This window comes from Piliocolobus tephrosceles, chromosome 16 (assembly GCF_002776525.5).
Source record: "Piliocolobus tephrosceles isolate RC106 chromosome 16, ASM277652v3, whole genome shotgun sequence".
Taxonomy (NCBI): domain Eukaryota; kingdom Metazoa; phylum Chordata; class Mammalia; order Primates; family Cercopithecidae; genus Piliocolobus; species Piliocolobus tephrosceles.
This window is the reverse complement of record NC_045449.1, coordinates 66,837,178-66,856,219: the sequence shown is the minus strand read 5'-3', so window position 1 is coordinate 66,856,219 and position 19,042 is coordinate 66,837,178. Positions and strand designations below refer to the sequence as shown.

The window sequence follows — 19,042 nt, the reverse complement described above, 5'->3', positions numbered from 1 at the left end:
ACCTTGGTAAAGAGACAGGTGCCTGGCGTGCCTGGAGCTGGAGTCCCCAGTTAGGGCAGTCTGAAGGAATGGAGCCCAGGAGTCAGGTTTTGGGGGGTTGAATGCCAGTTCAAACCAATGGGGCTGCTATGTGATGAACAGCACAGAGCTACGTAGGCAAATCACTCTACCTCAAGCCTGTTTTCTTTTTGGAAAATAAGCAGGATAGCACCTATGTCACAGGACTGTTTGAATCTAAAAGGAGAAAACACATGCAAAAACCTTGCATGGCACTCGGCACAAAGCAAGCCCCAGATGCTGGCTGGATCTGCGTGTGGATTGTAGTAGGGCCTCTCTTCCTCCGTTAGAGGCTGGAATTTGTATATAGTGTGATGGCACATACTACAGGCTTTAGAACAGCTGCTGTCAACGAGTTCCTACCATCACAGACGTTGCTGGAGTTAACACACATAAGACTTCTAATCTCACCAAATGTCTACAAAGTAGGAATAAGTATCCCCAAATTACAGTACAAAGGAGGCTCCAGTAAACTGGATAACTTAGCCAGGGACACACCCACGCATTTCACAGGTGAGGCTCTAGAAGAGGCAAATGAATAGCTCAGGGGAGTATTTTTTATATTTTACAAATATTTCTATTATGAAGAGTGGCGGTAGCAGTATGTAGATTTCCCATAAAGCGTAAAAGAGTCTGCTGATAATAAAATGATTTTATTTTTAACAGCTAAAATAAATTTTAATGTACATTAGAAAAACTACACATTCCCAAGTAAACTCAGTCTTTCAGATATTATTATTCAGGATTAAACGAGGCTGCCCTGAGGTTAATCCACTTAAACAGACCACGTGTGAGTTACAGCCGGGGTGTTCAAGCATGCCCGAGTATTTCCAACTTTTAGTAACAGAATCTTCTAATACATCCTCTCAAGCATGGAGAGTAGCCTGGGTGTCACCATGCCTCTTCTGCGGGATGGATGGGAAGGTGAATATGGATTGTGTATGGATTCTCATGCTCCATTTGTATACACCTTGCAGGAAGATTTGGGAATTCAAGCTGCTGCCTGGAAGCAAGATCTAAGCATTGCTTCTTACCTAGTGGGGCTCTCACCAATGCCACAGACGGGGCAGAACATGACTTTTACCCCCTCTCCTTCTGGAGCATTATTTTATTTTATTTTATTTACTGTTTTTTGAGACAGTCTGGCTCTGTTGCCCAGGCTGGAGTGCAGTGGCAGGATCTTGGCTCAGAAACTTCCGCCTCCTGGGTTTAGGCGATTCTCCTGCTTCAGCCTCCCGAGTAGCTTGGATTACAGGCACCTGCCACCATAGCTGGCCAATTTTTGTATTTTTAGTAGAGACAGGGTTTCATCATATTGGCCAGGCTGGTCTTGAACTCCTGACCTCAAGTCATCCGCCCGCCTCGGCCTCCCAAAGTGCTGGAATTTACAGGCATGAGCCACCATGCCCAGCCTGATTTTAAGAGATAAAACTTATAAGGCTGTTTAAAATGGTAAATCATGTTACAGCGCTTTCCCTTGGCTCTGTGAAGAGATGAGTAGTTATTCCATCTCACACCTGAAGCGTGGATTTGTCTGCTATTTGTTCTGAAGAGTCTTGTCTTTCTGGATGAAGCTTTTAATCTGGTGACCACATACATGATTGGAACTGGCTGTGCAAATGAACTTATAGCAATTTTACATATATGAGCGAAACATGTATCCTCACAAGTTTACATCAGTATTGCACCCTGGAGCTGTGAGGTGTGCTTCCTGATCATGCTGCGTTTGTTTAGATCTAAATCTCAGAAAATAATCAATCAGCTATCAGTTTAACTCAATAATGCTCTTAAACTATTCTGAACATTAAGAAGAGATTCTTCAAGGACTTGATGAAACATCTTCACTTATTTTCCCAACCCAGATGGCAGCAATGACCAGATAAGGAAGCCTTTCCTTCCATGACTCTGTAGACATTTGCAAGTAATTCCAGAGTGTGGAGACTTTCCAATGGCTTCTTTAAAGTTACCCACGCTACTTTATTTGTGGATTCTCAGTACCTAATTCAAAGAAGTCAGCGGAGAGTTTTTTTTGTTTCCTACTATATGTGAGTTACAATTGTTAGTACTTAACAATGTCAACCAAAAAAGCCGTCGTCTTATTAATACAGGATCTCACCTTTGCCTTAAACTTGGCAATACAAGGCAGATCTCCTTTTAGGACTGATGGATCATTAAACAGTTCTATTCTCATTTAGGAACTTATTTTCAGGGATATAAAATATTTAACTGTGACTAAGTTAAACTTTTTCATTATGTTTTAGCATTCTGATTATGACAAGTGATACTACTTCATTTATAGCAGTGATACGAACGTTCCTGATAACCTTGAGGGGTGACAAGCTATCCCTTTACGCTACCACTACACTTAGGTGCTACGCGGCAATTCAGTGGGCAACACAGGGCATGAAGGCACTAGAGACAAGTCACGACAGGCTTCTCCTACTTAAATGTGCTTCCTAATCCAAACATGTTTTAGAGCGGCGATCCCCAGTCGTCTTCGCCACACCAACACATGGAGGTACTGTTGTTCTCTTCCAGGGCAGGGGTCGGCACCATTTTTCTGTAAAGGCCAGATAGTAAATATTTTCAGCTTTTCAGGGCATATGGTTTCTGTCGCAACTACTCGACTTTGCTGTTGTGTGAAACAGCCATGGACAGCACCTAATCAAATGAGCAGGGCTTGTTTTTGTACGTTTTGACTACGTACAAAAACAAGGCAGTGGGCGGCTTTTGTCTGTGGGTCACAGTGGTCTGCTGCCCCGGCTCGAGGGAACTGGGGGACTGGGAAAGAAGATATTATTGAAGGTCATTCTCATCTACCTTCTCACCTCAAGAGTTCCTGGTCTTGAGTAAGCAAGCATGGGGAGGTGTGGAGAGAATCATTAAGCATCTCTCCTAAAGAACACTCACAGAGAATGGGCACAAAGCTCTTTCAGCAGGGAAGATTGTTCTGGGTTCCAATGAAGTTCTTAGTAATATTAAACTAAAATAACTGAATGTAGAACTCTTTCCCTCAACCACAAATTTTTCCTTACAGAGAATTCTAAGATACAGGGATATATTGCCGAATACCTTAACTATGAGAATTTGTTGCATAATTAAATTACTCCCATTAGGGATGGAAAGGAGCAGGGGACTGGGAATAGAAAAGGTAGGTAAAAAGTAGCCCCAGCATTCCAGCTTTGAGAAGAGAGAGAAACAACGTACAAGTCAACATATGCTAGCTATGGCTTTCCTGTAGGTTTTTTGGGATTTTTGAGATAAGGTTTCACTTCCATTACCCAGGCTGGAATGCAATGGCACAATCTCAGCTCACTGCAGCCTCTGCCTCCTGGGCTCAAGAGATTCTCTCGCCTCAGCCTCCTGAGCAGCTGGGACTACAGGCGTGTGCCACTGAGCTCCACGACTTTTTACGTTTTTCTGTAGAGATGGGTTTCACCACATTGCACAGGCTGATCCTGAACTCTTGACCTCATGATCCACCCGCCTTGGCCTCCCAAAGTGCTGGGACTACAGGCGTGAGCCACCGCACCCAGCATTCCTGTAGTTTTAAGAGCTGGGACATAAGAGGAACTGACCTCATGTATTGTGGGATGAGGATACCACAAGCAAAGCTGAGGCAGAGGGGTGTATGCGTGTGATACACAACCCTCTATGTTAGAAAGGAGGTTGGGGAAACACTTATCCATTGATGCTGCCTAAATTTCCTCAAAGCTTTTTCTACCTGTAAGTATCCAAGTTACTCTCTATGGGCCAAAGCAGAAGTCAAAAAATCAGACACTGAATAGTTTGATGAGATGAAGAAACACAGAAAACCCACCAGCCAAAAACAACCCTAACAAATTGAGAGGAATTTCGCAGTAGTATACAGAAACTTGAGAAAGGATAGGGGTAGGATTCTGAAAAGTTTCCAGGAAGAGATGATAAGTTAGCCACCTGGTCACTATTATACTCAATTAAGATGTATAAAATGTGATTTAACATTATAGTTAGTGTGCTATTTTAAAAATCATCTTAACAATATTTGTTTTTGTTTTTTTTTTTTTTTTGAGACGGAGTCTGGCTCTGTCACCCAGGCTGGAGTGCGGTGGCCGGATCTCAGCTCACTGCAAGCTCCGCCTCCCAGGTTTACGCCATTCTCCTGCCTCAGCCTCCCGAGTAGCTGGGACTACAGGCGCCCGCCTCGTCGCCCGGCTAGTTTTTTGTATTCTTTAGTAGAGACGGGGTTTCACCGTGTTAGCCAGGATGGTCTCGATCTCCTGACCTTGTGATCCGCCCGTCTCGGCCTCCCAAAGTGCTAGGATTACAGGCTTGAGCCACCGCGCCCGGCCCTTAACAATATTTGTAAGGTTTTTTGTGGAGGCTTACCTGCAACTCGAATGCCCATCCTTAGCTCCTGTGTTTCTCGCACCTATCAAGATCTGGTCAAAGGCCCCAGAGAACCTAAGGGGAAGGGCCTGATGTGGGCTTATTTTCTGCCAATTCAGATACTTTCCTGTATCAACATATAGGTAGTAGTCTGGTATCTCATATAGATGAATGGTAATGAGATACTAGGTTTTTACTGAGAAATAACTTCTTAATTTTAATGATGAACTTTGTCATCTTCACATCTCCTTGAATTATAACTTTATGATTAAACAAAACTAGTTTTTCTCTAATTCTCAGTTGCCCTTGACAGCAAGCCAAGAACATCCAGACAGAACCAGATCTGTCTACATTAATAATACATTTACTTCCTATATCATTATTTTAGATTCCAATAATTTTATTCTTTTTTTTTTTTCACTCCCTCTCCCTGTCCCACATATTACACATTTTTAAATTGTTAAGTATGTACTGCAGTCATCTCCACCGTACGCTCTTTGCTGTTCCAGAATTTTAAGTGATGTCCAGGTCAACACCACTTACGCCAGCGCTGCAGCTCTTTGGATAAACAGAGACAAATGTAAGGATCCAAGAGGCCACTTCCAATGACTGTTGCTATCTCTTGCCTCTACAGATCATTCTGTTATATTTTTGTTTTATAAGTTTAGAAATAGAGTATTAAGCACAATGAGTTTGTTTCACTTTCTTCAGTCTCTGTTCACTAATGTCAGGTATCAAACAATCCCTTTCATACTGGTAAAACTTTAAGAAAAAGCCCTTTTCTCTGTGGGAGAAATGACTCTTGGTTTTGGGCCTCTCCATTTATGTAGGACGATCAGAAAGGCACTCCTTTTCCTCACCCATGGCCAGGTGTCTAATACAAGAGATGGCGGCGAGGCCATTCCAGCCAGCATGCAGGCGTGTGCTGCTGCCCTGTTCCTGCTGTCGGACCTACCTGCTACTCGCTGGGCACTGACTTCATCAAACAAATCCCAATTAGCATCACATTGTGAGTTTTTTAAAAAGAAGCCTAGTGTGTGAATTATGTTGGCCTTCAGAGTTCATCGTTATCTTGTACTTTTATACCTGAAGTTTTCATCTGAAAGTGGGCTTTTTTTTTATTGTACAAAAATAGTGGTGGTTTTGTTTTGTTTTGTTTTTTGAGATGCAGTTTCGCTGGTCGCCCAGGCTGGAGTGCAGTGGTGCAATCTCGGCTCACTGCAACCTCTGCCTCCTGGGTTCTAGCAATTCTCCTGCCTCAGCCTCCCAAGTAGCTGGGACTACAGGCGCCCGCCATCATGCCCAGCTAATTTTTGTATTTTTAGTAGAGACAAGGTTTCACCATGTTGGGCAAGCTGGTCTTGAACTCATGACCCCAGGTGATCTGCTGGCCTCGGCCTTCCAAAGTGCTGGGATTACAGGCATGAGCCACTGCACCCGGCCCAAAAATAGTGGTTTTTGATTATAGAAAACCAGCACAAAAATTTAATTATACAAAAATACTGATATTTTTGATACCCATCATGTCTTTTTAACTATAAGGATATATTTTTATAATACAATACTTTAAAAATGAAGAAAGATATCTTGAATTAAGGGAAATGAAAGTAAGGTATTTTCCTTCTGGTTAAGACTTAGTGCAAGCTGAAACTTGGAGAATGGTGCTTTGGTTTTTAAGTGTTCAAAGTAGATTAACTGAGATAGCAATAAGACTTAGACACAGTGGTAAGCGACAGCTGTATTCTATTCCTCCTCCTTTCTTTTGTGGTATAAAGGTGTTTGGTTTCAATGCCAAAAAGGTGTTCTTAGGCACTGAGGAAAAGCACCTTCCACTGGAGCAAGGAAACAGTTCTTAGGTACCTGACCTTTTGGCAGGGAAGGAAAAAAAGCTAGAAAGGCTGAGTGCAGTGGCTCATGTCTGTAATCCCAGCACTTTGGGAGGCAGAGACAGGTGGATCACCAGGGGTTAGGAGTTCAAAGACCAGCCTGGCCAATATGGTGAAAACCCTGTCTCTACTAAAAATACAAAAAGTTAGCCAGGCATGGCGATGTACACCTGTAGTCCCAGCTACTTGGGAGGCTGAGGCAAAAGAATCACTTGAACCCAGGAGGCGGAGGTTGCAGTGAGCCAAGATTGTGCCACTGCACTCTAGCCTGGGTGACAGAGCAAGACTCCGTCTCAAAAAAAAAAAAAAAAAAGACGAAATGGAGGACAAGGACAATTATGTAAATTATAGTCAAATCTTATACAGGCCATTATAACCAAGCCTCTAATAAAATCCCGGAGCCCATCAGGCGCAGTGGCTCACGCCTGTAATCTCAGCACTTTAGGAGGCCGAGGTGGGCAGATCACGTGAGGTCGGGAGTTTGAAACCAGCCTGACCAACATGGAGAAACCCCATCTCTACTAAAAATACAAAATTAGCTGGGTATGGTGGCGCATGCCTGTAATTCCAGCTACTCGAGAGGCTGAGGCAGGAGAATCACTTGAACCCAGGAGGCAGAGGTTGCGGTGAGCCGAGATCATGCCATTGTACTCCAGCCTGGGCAACAAGAGCAAAACTGCATCTCAAAAATAAAAAAATAAAAAAACCCAGAAACCCCAGGCAATAGCTCATTCAGCAGGGCATGTCAGATACTATAAAGGTGTAAAAAAAAAAAAACAAAAACAAAAAAACAATTCAGAAAATCCCTTCAAGGTCCACATAATGGAATGGGACCTGTTATTTAGGCTAAAAATATAGAAAGGCTTACTCAGACGTCTGAAACTCCAGCTACAACACAGGACGAAGTATCCTGTGAAGAGCATCGTGATGCCACCGACTCCACTCTTCCTTATGGTGGTGTTGCACCTGATCCAGCCTGTTCAAAAGGAAATACAGCTTGTTACAGTGACTGAAACGAGGGCCAGTATCCGTGGGTCATTCAAGTTTTCCCAGTTAGCTTGAGTGATGGAACTGTAATTCAGAGATTTACACGCACATTTTTTAAAAATATAAAGGCTAACTAACATCAAATACCCTTAACTTGACTAGATTCAAATTAGTTACTCTTATTCTGGGTGCTTGGTTAAAATCTTTAGTGGGAGGAGGCTAATACAACTGGTTAACTTGAGGTTTAGAGTCTTTCTGGCTTTGGGAGGAGGCAAAATCAACGTGGGCCAGGGAAAGCTGGGGGTAGGTATTAAAAAATACAAGCTGTTGAATAAATGGTAGTTATTAGCTTTGGTGCTTTCAATTATGTCAAACTCCAAAATGAAAACAGAGAAGTGGAAAAGTAGGAAGACAACAGACATTTTAACATTTTTTTCCTCTCCTCTTTAGCCTTGCTATAACAGCCTAAAGAGAAACTTTTCCAAGTGCCCGGAACCAGCAACAGAACGCAACAGTCAAACTCCAGCCTCACCTTTTTGTACAGCTCCCAAGAGCCTCATTAGAGAGAAGTTGGAGGTTGTAAGTCTGGTAGGGGGTTCCAAACTCCTTATATGAGTTGAGCTTCTTTCCAACAAAGAAACTATGGTTCCAAACAGAAGTCACTGTCATTGTTTACCGAAACGTACCCCCTTCCCCAATATCCAGTTCTGAAGGATCCAGGGCTAAGCCTCAGGAAAAGCATATTCTAAACAGGTGAAGTAAAGATTTCTGCATTGAACTGCAGCTAAGTGTTGAAAGTCAAATCAATTACAGGTTGAAAAAACGTTTTTCAAAAGGCCAAGGGACCCCTGCAAATCAGGACCTCTACTTGTTTTTGGTCTGCTGAGTACCCTGGCCAGGTGATTGATGTGCATGTGCTTCATGAAGTGAGTCTTACAACATCTTTTTTTTTTTTTGAGATCGAGTCTCGCTCTGTCACCCAGGCTGGAGTGCAGTGGCCGGATCTCAGCTCACTGCAAGCTCCTCCTCTCGGGTTCATGCCATTCTCCTGCCTCAGCCTCCCGAGTAGCTGGGACTACAGGCGTCCGCCACCTCGCCCGGCTAGTTTTTTGTATTTTTTAATAGAGACGGGGTTTCACCGTGTTAGCCAGGATGGTCTCAATCTCCTGACCTCGTGATCCGCCCGTCTCGGCCTCCCAAAGTGCTGGGATTACAGGCTTGAGCCACCACGCCCAGCCCGACATCTTTTTGTTTGTTTTTGAGACAGAGTCTCGCTCTGTCACCCAGGCTGGAGTGCAGTGGCATGATCTCGGCTCACTGCAACCTCCACCTCCTGAGTTCAAGTGATTCTCCTGCCTCAGCCTCCTGAGCACTGGGATCACAGGCACACGCCATCACACCAGGCTAATTTTTGTTATTTTTAGTAGACATGCGGTTTTGCCACGTTGGCCAGGCGGGTCTTGAACTCCTGACCTCATGTGATCTGCCTGCCCCAGCCTCGCAAAGTGCTGGGATTACAGGCATGAACCACTACACCTGGCCTCTTTTACATCTTCTATCATCTGCTAAACATGTCGGCGAAAAGCATGACTTTCTCCTATTATGACTGTGACTTGTCCACAGTCAACATGCCTGTTCTATTACCCTATTGCTATTATTGGCCAGGAAACATTTCCTATTTACGTTCAGTACATGAATAACTTAAGCAGAACCAAAAAAGAGGGCTTATGCAGGCCGGGTGCAGTGGCTCACACCTGTAATCCTAGCATTTCGGGAAGCCGACGCAGGCGGATCACGAGGTCACGAGATCGAGACCATTCTGGCTAACACAGTAAAACCCCATCTCTACTAAAAAAATAGAAAAAATTAGCCGGGCGTGGTGGCGGGCGCCTGTCGTCCCAGCTACTCAGGAGGCTGAGACAGGAGAATGGTGTGAACCCGGGAGGCAGAGCTTGCAGTGAGCCGAGATCACGCCACTGCATTCCAGCCTGGGCAACAGAGCAAGACTCCATCTCAAAAAAAAAAAAAAAGAGGGCTTATGCTCCTTAATCACATTTCTCCTGCACCTGGTTTTCTCCATGTTTTATGACAGGTAATCTCTACTACTGATGGTTCTCTGGTCTTGGTTTGGTTCATCAGGATAAAGAATAAATTAAACACTGATAACAGGTTTAGCAGGTGTGGTAAAAGTTGCTGTGGATGTAAAAATATCCAAATGATCATTAAAGAGCAATGAAAAGAATCATGCTGGCTTCCAAGAAATTGCACAGAAGATAATTCTCTTGCAAGGTAAAGGTTAGTCTCTTAAAAAAACCCCATTCATCTTGGAAAAATTTTGAGGAAAATGGTGCAAAGAGACAACTTCCTGAAAATTGCCACCATGCAGCAGTGTCAGGACCATGTGGTTCCCTGGCCTTGCCCTGCTTTCTCCAGTCAGATGAATGAGCCTACTGGCCTGACTTGCAGTTAATTCAGTAACTGTTAGCTCACTGGCCCTGCCTTTAAGTATCAAAGGAATGAGTTGGCTTCCTGAGAAGGGCAAGTGACCTATCAAAGGTCTTGCCTGAGCGAGAAAAGGTATAGCCCATTCTCTTATATAAAGATTTCAATAAAACTCTAATTTGCAGTCACTGGAGACAGCCATTGCCCGGTGAAATTACAAAGCTTTTTGAGGAGCCAATGGCACCACCTTTTAATCCCTATAGATTGATGTGGCCTTGAAGTCCTTGGCCAGTGGAGGGATCAGGGCTTGACCTGATCCTAGGGTCTCTCTCCTCTGGTATCTTCTGTTCATTTGGTGGTAATCAAAGTCTGAACATTGATCCTGGATCCGACTTCAATAGTTTTTCAATTCATAATGGAAGTAGAGGCCCTATGATGATTACAGCTTATTTACCATCTGATATAGAAGTACCAAACTAAGCACAGCATTTATTAGTTACAGACTATAAGCAATAAATGGGATTAAAATAGTTTCTCACCACTGTTTGGAAGGAACTTGTTACTGAAGAAAAAATTCTATTTTCCCTTCTATCTTACAACGTTGGTAATTTAATGTTTCAAGTTACTATACCTTATTACTGTGTTCTTGGGACCTAACAGCGAAATGTATTAATAACATATCAAACAAGGTATTGACTTCTCTCTGTGGTCTTTAAACTCTACTTGAGGTTTACTGTTTGGGATAGTTAGTAATTAATACCTCCAGGTTCACCTGACTCTTCTACCTGTGGTCTTTAAGCTCTACTTCAGGTTCACTGTTTGGGATAGTTAGTAGAGTCAGACAAACCTGGATTTGAATCCTGATTTTGTCACTTACTGCATGAACATGGGCAAGTCACTTAAGATGTCTGAAGCTCAGGCCAGGCGCGGTGGCTCATGCCTGTGATCCCAGCACTCTGGGAAGCTGAGGTGGGCGGATTACCTGAGGTCAGGAGTTTGAGACCAGGCTGGCCAACATGGTGAAACCCCGTCTCTACTAAAAAATACAAAAAAAAAAAATTAGCTGGGCGTGGTGGCAGGCGCCTGTAATCCCAGCTATTCGGGAGGCTGAGGCAGGAGAATTGCTTGAACCTGGGAGGTGGAGGTTGCAGTGAGCCATGATCGCACCATTGCACTCCAGCCTGGGAGACAGAGCAAGACTCCACCTCAAAAAAAAAAAAAAAAAAACGATGTCTGAAGCTCAGATTCCTTATGAGGAATAAGATGGTGGGACAGTGGTGTCACCTCCGAGCTGTTAAGAGGGCTAATGCATAATGATAGTCATAGTCATTGCAAATAAACGTCAGGTCCCTCCCTTTTTTTCCTCTAAAATGAAAAGTGTGTATCAAGGACATTCCTAAGCACTATAAAATATAGTACAGAAAATATACAAGTCCTTCAGCTTGCTAGAGAGATTTATCATGGGGGGAGTGTGTGCATCTGCAATTGAAAAACACACAGAAGGCCGGGCACAGTGGTTCACGCCTATAATCCCAGCACTTTGGGAGGTTGAGGTGGGCAGATCACCTGAGGTCACGAGTTCGAGACCAGCCTGACCAACATGGAGAAACCCCATCTCTATTAAAAATACAAAATTAGCCAGGCGTGGTGGCACATACCTGTAGTCCTAGCTACTTGGGAGGCTGAGGCAGGAGAATCTCTTGAACCCAGGAGGCAGAGGTGAGCCGAGATTGCGCCATTGCACTCCAGCCTGGGCAACAAGAGCGAAACTCCGTCTCAAAAAAACAAAGAAAAAAACAAAAACCCACACACAGAAAAGAATGGCACTATAACAAACGTGGTTTTAGTTATGGTGTATTTTCTACAACATGATTTAGTGGAAAGGATTAAACTAGGCCTCAGGAAACTAGGTTCTCCTTGCAGCTCTACTATTTATTGGCAACACAAAGTTGGACAAACCACTTATTCTCTCTGTGCCTGTTTCATCATCTACAAAATAGGGATAAATTCACTCTGCCCACCTCTCAGAGTTGTGTGGCCAGAATAAAAACACAGATAGAGGCACTCTGAAAACCACAAAGCAACACAAATGTTAATACAATTAAATGTGGTTTTTTTTGGTTTTGTTTTGTTTTTGTTTTTTTTTTTGAGACAGAGTCTCACTCTGTGGCCCAGGCTGGAGTGCAGTGGCGTGACCTCGGCTCACTGCAAGCTCCGCCTCCCGGGTTCCCACCATTCTCCTGCCTCAGCCTCCTGAGTAGCTGGGACTATAGGCGCCCACCACCTCACCCGGCTAGTTTTTTGTATTTTTTAGTAGAGAAGGGGTTTCACCATGTTAGCCAGGATGGTCTCGATCTCCTGACCTCGTGATCCGCCCATCTCAGCCTCCCAAAGTGCTGGGATTACAGGCTTGAGCCACTGCGCCCGGCCAAAATGTGTTATTATGGAGAAGGGGCTTGACTTTGTGACTACAACTTTGTACAAAAAAGTCTAGACGTTAGGCCTGTTTATAGAAGGTAATTAAAGAAAATGTAGCTTTGGGCTAGCAATGTTCTGCTCTTAGTACACATCCATTATTGAGACCAGGCAAATAGAGGTTTAGTGAATATGACATCATTTGCAAAATCTACCAGAGGAGAAAACGATTTCCCTTTAGGAACAGATAATATCAGTTTTTCGCTTGCAAACCTATTCTGAGTTGTTACAGGTCTCCTGTCAAAATAAGCATGAAAGCACCAATGACCACTACACAAGAGAGGTATGCTACCTTACAATAACCCTGCCCCTAGAAAAGCTTAAGAAATGTTATGTATTTTAACTAGAGAGATGGTCTAATAACTAAAGATGAGATTCAGCAGAGAAAAGCAAAGATATTTCAAATGACTGTCAGGAACTTCCTAGCTCCTTGGGCCTTGGTCTTCCCTCCTGTTAACCTATTCCAGCCATCAGCAAGGAGCCTCTAGGAAGCTTCTGAAAAGTTTGATTCATAATCAAGGTGAGTTTCAATGTTCAGTCTTTCGCCCCAAGTCCTTCTTACCTCATCTCTCCTGTTTCCAGGCTCAATCACTGGTTTTACTCTTGGGTCCTAGTCTTTGTGGCCTACATTTTTTCTTTTGTTTTTGGCCACATCCTCTATTTCTGGTCCTTGATCGTCACTGTTCATTTCCTGAGCCTCCACTTCCACTTATCTGCCTTGCTTGCCCTTCTTACCTGGCTAGTTTTACCTGTGTCCTACCACCGGCATCCTACTTTGCTACTCTAAATTCCTAGATGTTGCATTTGCCTGAAACCTAGAACCCATTTCTTGTCCTGTAAACTTAGAATCTATTTCTTATACAGCCTGGTCCTGACTGGATTCTGAACACAGTGCTTATTCTATCTAGTTGAATTTTGAAGTCTTTTTTTTTTTTTTTTTTTTCCTTCAGACGGAGTCTCGCTCTGTCACCCAGACTGGAGTGCAGTGGCTGGATCTCAGCTCACCGCAAGCTCCGCCTCCCGGGTTTACGCCATTCTCCTGCCTCAGCCTCCCGAGTAGCTGGGACTACAGGCACCCGCCACCACGCCCGGTAATTTTTTGTATTTTTAGTAGAGACAGGGTTTCACCGTGTGAACCAGGATGGTCTCGATCTCCTGACCTCGTGATCCGCCCGTCTCGGCCTCCCAAAGTGCTGGGATTACAGGCTTGAGCCACCGCGCCTGGCCTAAATTTTGAAGTCTTTATGTTTTTCTCGAGTCTGTTTACCCATCCAGTTTCTACCGGACATGCCTCTTCTCAATGCAGAAACTCAACTGCTTTCATTATCGCCAGCCTGCCCTAGTGTAATCTTCAACTCTTAGGGGAGAGAAAAAGAGAGGGATAAACCACCACTACTGACCCTGAAGCAAGAAGTAATGTTTTCAGGACAATTTTTTTTTTTTTTTTTTTTTTTTTGAGACAGGGTCTCACTCCCGTCACCCAGGCTGCAGTGAAGTGGCACATACCCGGCTCATTGCAGCCCTGACTTCCAGGGCTCAGGTGATCCTCCCACTTTAGCCTCTCAAATAGCTGGGACTACAGGTGCGCCACCACACCCAGCAAAGTTTTTGTATTCTTAGTAGAAATGGAGTTTCGCCATGTTGCCCAGGCTGGTCTCGACTCCTGAAATCGAGTGATCCACCTGCCTTGGCCTCTGCCTCCCAAAGTGCTTAGATTACAGGTGTGAACCACTGCACCCAGCCTCTTTCAAGACAACTTTATGTGCAGTCTACTGGCATGCCTAGGTGAAAATAAACTGAATGACTGAAAATGTTAGTATCTTGACCCTTATACATTCAAAAGGCAGAGAGAGCATTTTGGATGGGACAGATGGCAATTGAAAAGAAGCTTGCTTACCTTGTGAGAGTCTTTCCCCCTGGGGAGTCGTAATTTGTGGCTTCTGGGCCATTGCATTCCAACGCTGAGGCTTCCCTGGCAACACCCCTAGTCCAAGGTAACCAGGATAGAGCTCTGGAAACCACTCCAGTCCCACACAGCTGAGAAGGGTCTTCCTGCCAGCAGCTGCAGCGTGATTGGTGAGGGGGCTCTGAGGAGTGTGACGCTGGTCTGAACATAAAGGACTCTGGCACCTAGTGTGTGATGCTTGGCACTGACTATCAGATTTGGGCTCCAGAGACACCTGTCCCTCGGGACTCTCCATTAATGCCTTTACATCAGGGACACGATTATGATTCCAGGCTTCTGCTTTCTTTTCTTGAAGAAATTCTGTAGCTAGAGAAGCAAGACTTTGACTACTTGACTGCGATACAAAATGAAACTCATCAGTTGTCTCCCTCGGAATGAACAAACTTAAATGTGGTCCTTCTCCTTGAGACTTCTTTTCTGTGACTGAATCATTGGTGTTGAAGTTCTCACAGCCATGGCTCATGACAGTCCGTTCCTGCTTTTCTGTTGCAGACACACTTTTCTCTGCATTTTCTTTGCTCCCACACGTCTCTAGTCCAAGAGTAAGTCCTTTCTCTTGTTTCTCCGTGACTTGGATTTTACCCAATGAGCTCATTTTAAGGCTTAAAATGAGTGATTCTGTGTTCTTTTCTGGAGTCTCAGTAACTGTAACATCAGTAGGGACTCCTGAGAGGTGATCCCTGCCTTTGGAATCTCTCTCATTGCTTAATAATGATATTCTTACCCTTTTAACCTCATCACTGACATTCTTTGGAGAAATATGACAATCACCAGTAGGCACGTCTAGTAATTTTACTAGAAGTTCCTGTCTTTGGGGATCAATTTTGTCCAATTTCAGATCACCAGAGGTAGTTTGTACATCATTAGGTACAGCTGAGGAATATTTTCTATCTTGATTTGACAAAGAAGGTTCTATCGAGCCAACCAGTAAAGACGCTCCAGCTTCTGAAGGATTACGTTGACTTTCTCCGAATTTAGACAAATCTTTGGCAAGTTCTCTTTTAGGAGAGGTTTTCTCTGATGCATAAAACTGAGCCTTGGTTTCTTCTTGGAAAGTAGTCTTTGGCTTAGTATTTTTTAACATTTTGAAGGATGGTTGGATTGGATTCTTGATGCCTTTATCTGCCTTTGTAGTAGTTGCTCTTTCCAAACCAACAGCTGGTAGTGGAAAGGTCTTCACTGTCTGTTCTGGTTTGTCCATCATCACCTTAGACTTTCTTTCTTCATTCTCTGAATCTAACTCTTTCCCTTTAGCTTTAATTAAATCTTTGATTGGCCCTTTCATTTTTTTAGCATGTGGGAGTGTAGCTGGCTTGGACTGATGAACTTTTTGATCAGTAGGTATGGTTGATCCTATCATCTTACAGTATGGCAAGTGGGATTTTAATCGTTTAAATGGCTTCTTACAATAAGGACACACTTCCATTCTGGGTGGATTATCACTCATCCTGTTCCTGAAAAACGTAAATGTGAGATTATGAGAAGCACATAGTTTGTAAACATCAATATTTTATTTATGTGTTGTATCTTTTAAATTCATTTGGAACAAGCTAGATGTTTGCTACTTAAGGTTACAGCAAGTCAACTAGTCATTACATGAGGATAAAAAATTGTTTAAAAACCCATAAATACGTTATTCAAGGACAGAATGGTAAAGAATAAAAAACTTAGGCCAGGAACCAAAGGTTATTTATTTATTTATTTTGGAGACAGAGTCTCGCTCTGTCACCCAGGCTGGAGTGCAGTGGCACAATATCTGCTCACTGCAAACTCTGCCTCCCAGCATTAAGCAATTCTCTTATCTCAGCCTCCCAAGTAGCTGGGACTACAGGGGCATGCTACCACGCCTGGCTAATTTTTTGTATTTTAGTAAAGGCGGGGTTTCACAGTGTCCGTGTTGCCCAGGCTGGTCTTGAACTCCTGAGCTCTGGCAATCCACCCGCCTCGGCCTCCTAAAGTGCTGGGATTACATGCGTGAGCTACCACACCTGCGCCCGGCCAGAGGTTATTGATTACACCACAGGTTTCCAAAGTGATATATGAAATATCCACTAGGGTGTAAGAAGAAAATATTAGAAAATATTAGAATTCCCACAATCTAAGAATGAGAAATGAAGCTCTACTAACATTTAGTAATATGCATATATATACACACACACGGATATACATAAAATGTATGTATAATGCACAAACATATACATGGTAAGAACACAGCCCTGTTTTTCACTTATGCTTTTTTTTTTTTTTTTGAGACGGAGTCTCACTCTGTCACCAGGCTGGAGTGCAGTGTCGGCTCACTGAAACCTCCATTTCCCGGGTTCAAGCGATTGTCCTGCCTTAGCCTCCCGAGTAGCTGGGACTATAGGCACACGCCACCACGCCCGGCTAATTTTTGTATTTTCAGTAGAGACGGGGTTTCACCATGTTGGCCAGGATGGTCTTGATCTCCTGACTTTGTGATCCGCCCGCCCTGGCCTCCCAAAGTACTGGGATTACAGGTGTGAGCCACCACACCTGGCCTACTTACAGTTTCTAGTACAACAGATTACTGGCAAATTAGTTTGACATCTTTGTTAAATATATACCATGTAAAAAAGTTTAAAAAACATTTATACCATGTATATTTGTACCTGTTATTCTTTAGAGTCCAGAAAAGAAAATGTTTAATTCCAATGTGTAGTTGAAAGTTATTTCCTTTCTACATCTCTTATTCTTTCTATAAAGTTCCAGAGGGCAAGAAACCTATCTATCCTGCACACAGCTGTATGTAAAAACCTAGCACGGAGCCTGGCATACAATATTTGCTTACTGAATTCTTTAGATATAAACGATTAAATATTATTCAGTACTACAACTGGTAATATCTCTGACCACCAAAGAGATTAAAAAAGGTGACTGAAACCATTCACAAAACAGACACAATTTTGACCAACCCATTCATTAAAGCAACCAACCCACCTTATCCTGTAGGAAGTCATTCAAAACAAAACTGTTTTCTGCCAACATATTACAGTAATCATTCTTTGTTGTTGTTCGGTCTTTTTGAGATGGAGTCTCGCTCTGTCTGTCACTCAAGCTGGAGTGCAGTGGCACGATCTCGGCTCACTGCAATCTCAGCCTCCCAGGTTCAAGCGATTCTCCTGCCTCAGCCTCCCGAGTGGCTGGGATTACTGGGATTACGGGCCTGCGCCACCACACCCGGCTAATTTTAGTATTTTTAGTAGAGACGGGGTTTCACCATGTTGGCCAGGCTGGTCTTGAACTCCTGACCTCAGGTGATCCACCCGCCTCGGTCTCCCAAAGTGCTGGGATTACAGGCGTGAGTGAGTCACCGCGCCCGGCCTGCTGAGATTACAGGCGTGAGCCATCAGTCTTACTTTGTTTGGAGGTACACGCTAACAATACGATGAAAGCCACAGACTGTTTATTTACAAAAATACACACTAATGAAGCCAGTCCATGGACCTTCGGCTAACAACGTTAGAAAGGGCTTGACACCTGCTAGACGCTTCTGCCTCCACTCCACCTCACAATCCTACTTGAAACATCTCGGTACGTTCCCACGGTAACGTCTATATGTGGCTGTCAGTTCACTTACCCGAGCTCCTCTAGGAGGATGCTAGTTTTGCGGGTGCTTCTCCCGGATTCCCATTCTTCCCCGATCACCGTTCCCGAGTGTGGCAGAATGAAACGTGAATGTCAGCCTGTGTAAGACACGATGAGACAGGTGACTTGGCAGCACGCGCAGTCAGTAAATGCGGCACGCTACTGAACCAAATACACAGGTTCCGGAAAGCAGAGAGTTAAGACCTCCCAAGCCTCTGGGCTCAAGGAGGACCTCAACAGTTCCACTAATCCTCACCCTCATCTCCGGCGCTCTCCAGCCACCTTTCCCTCCTCCGGCTGCGTTACCAGCCTGCCCACCTCCCCGCACCCTTCCTTTCCCTGCAAGCTGTTCTGATTCTGCCAGCGGAGTGGATGGGGTCGGCCCGGCAGATTCTGGGTCAGGGACCAGCGTTCCCGCAGTCCCACCGAGGGGTTCCTCCTGCGGTTCCAGGAAGACCCTCCTCCGGCCCCGGCACCCGATACCCTCCCCTCTCCGCTCAGGACCGTCTTCCCCGGACCTAGAACGTGAGCCGCGGAAGACAACCCCGCCCTTGGAAGCTCACCTCAGAGGACTGTCCTCACCTCGGAAGACCCGAAAGCCCAGGCGACCCCGGCGACAAGCCCCCCCCAGGGAAGCCCCCCAAGCGCCTGCCCAACCCCCGGCTAGGGAACCGCGTCAGGCCGTCTGCACCACTGCCGGATAGGTCCGCCTATTTTTTTAAAAATGTTACCTCACACGGATTCAACTCAAATACTTGTATGATATTATTATGACATAATTGAGCTTATTTGAAACCTGGCTTGACTTTCATACCGTACCTTCCTTTGGCTGTGAACAGGCGAGTGCTTCCGCCACCCCAGGGGAGGTCCTTTCTCTCAGAAGCTCCTAGTCGCTCCTCCCCCTCCGAGCCCGCCTCTTCCCGTGGGCGGGGTTACCGGTCGGCGCGGTTGGGACGGTGCCACTGCGCAGCCGCGAGAGGGCGGTACCACGGCGGCAGCGACATGGGGGGGCGCGGAGCAGACGCCGGAAGTAGCGGTGGTACGGGTCCGACTGAGGGGTACTCGCCACCGGCTGCGTCCACCCGAGCGGCTGCGAGAGCCAAGGCCCGAGGGGGTGGGCGTGGCGGCCGCCGAAACACAACCCCCTCTGTTCCCTCTTCTCGCGGAGCTGCGCCGCGTAGCTTCCCTCCGCCAGCTGCCATGAGCGAGCGCCTCCGTCCCAGGTGAGAGGGACGGGACCCCCTTTCCACTCGTC

General features: G+C 45.0%; 3 protein-coding genes across 10 annotated transcripts in view; 2 read left to right on the top strand and 1 right to left on the bottom strand.

Annotated features, from left to right (window-relative positions):
* CPSF4L (cleavage and polyadenylation specific factor 4 like) overlaps positions 1–8,081 on the top strand; it is a 20,156-nt gene extending 12,075 nt beyond the window's left edge. Inside the window, exons 6-7 of the mRNA XM_023211931.2 lie at positions 5,256–5,434; positions 7,749–8,081. Of these exons, the coding sequence (XP_023067699.2) occupies positions 5,256–5,434; positions 7,749–7,759 (190 nt within the window). The 3' untranslated portion in view covers positions 7,760–8,081. The remainder of the gene's footprint in view (positions 1–5,255; positions 5,435–7,748) is intronic.
* On the bottom strand, positions 1,356–18,863 carry C16H17orf80 (chromosome 16 C17orf80 homolog). Of its 6 annotated transcripts, none has more exons than XM_023211925.2 (6): positions 18,607–18,813; positions 17,780–17,885; positions 14,113–15,635; positions 7,831–7,938; positions 7,180–7,287; positions 2,330–2,617 (listed from the first exon to the last, which is right to left on the bottom strand). In XM_023211925.2, the coding sequence occupies exons 3-6, from the start codon at positions 15,626–15,628 to the stop codon at positions 2,514–2,516; spliced, it is 1,836 nt and encodes a 611-aa protein (XP_023067693.1). In that variant the 5' UTR covers positions 15,629–15,635; positions 17,780–17,885; positions 18,607–18,813; the 3' UTR covers positions 2,330–2,513. The 6 variants fall into 6 exon arrangements, with proteins under 6 accessions (XP_023067697.1, XP_023067695.1, XP_023067698.1 ...); XM_023211926.3 differs by lacking the exon at positions 18,607–18,813 and adding an exon at positions 18,370–18,467; XM_023211924.3 differs by lacking the exon at positions 18,607–18,813 and adding an exon at positions 18,351–18,419.
* Positions 18,707–19,042, top strand: part of FAM104A (family with sequence similarity 104 member A) — a 24,107-nt gene continuing 23,771 nt past the window's right edge. For all 3 annotated transcript variants that reach the window (XM_023211933.1, XM_023211932.1, XM_023211934.2), the window contains exon 1: positions 18,707–19,010. In XM_023211933.1, coding sequence (XP_023067701.1) covers positions 18,790–19,010 — 221 coding nt within the window. In that variant the 5' untranslated portion in view covers positions 18,707–18,789. The remainder of the gene's footprint in view (positions 19,011–19,042) is intronic.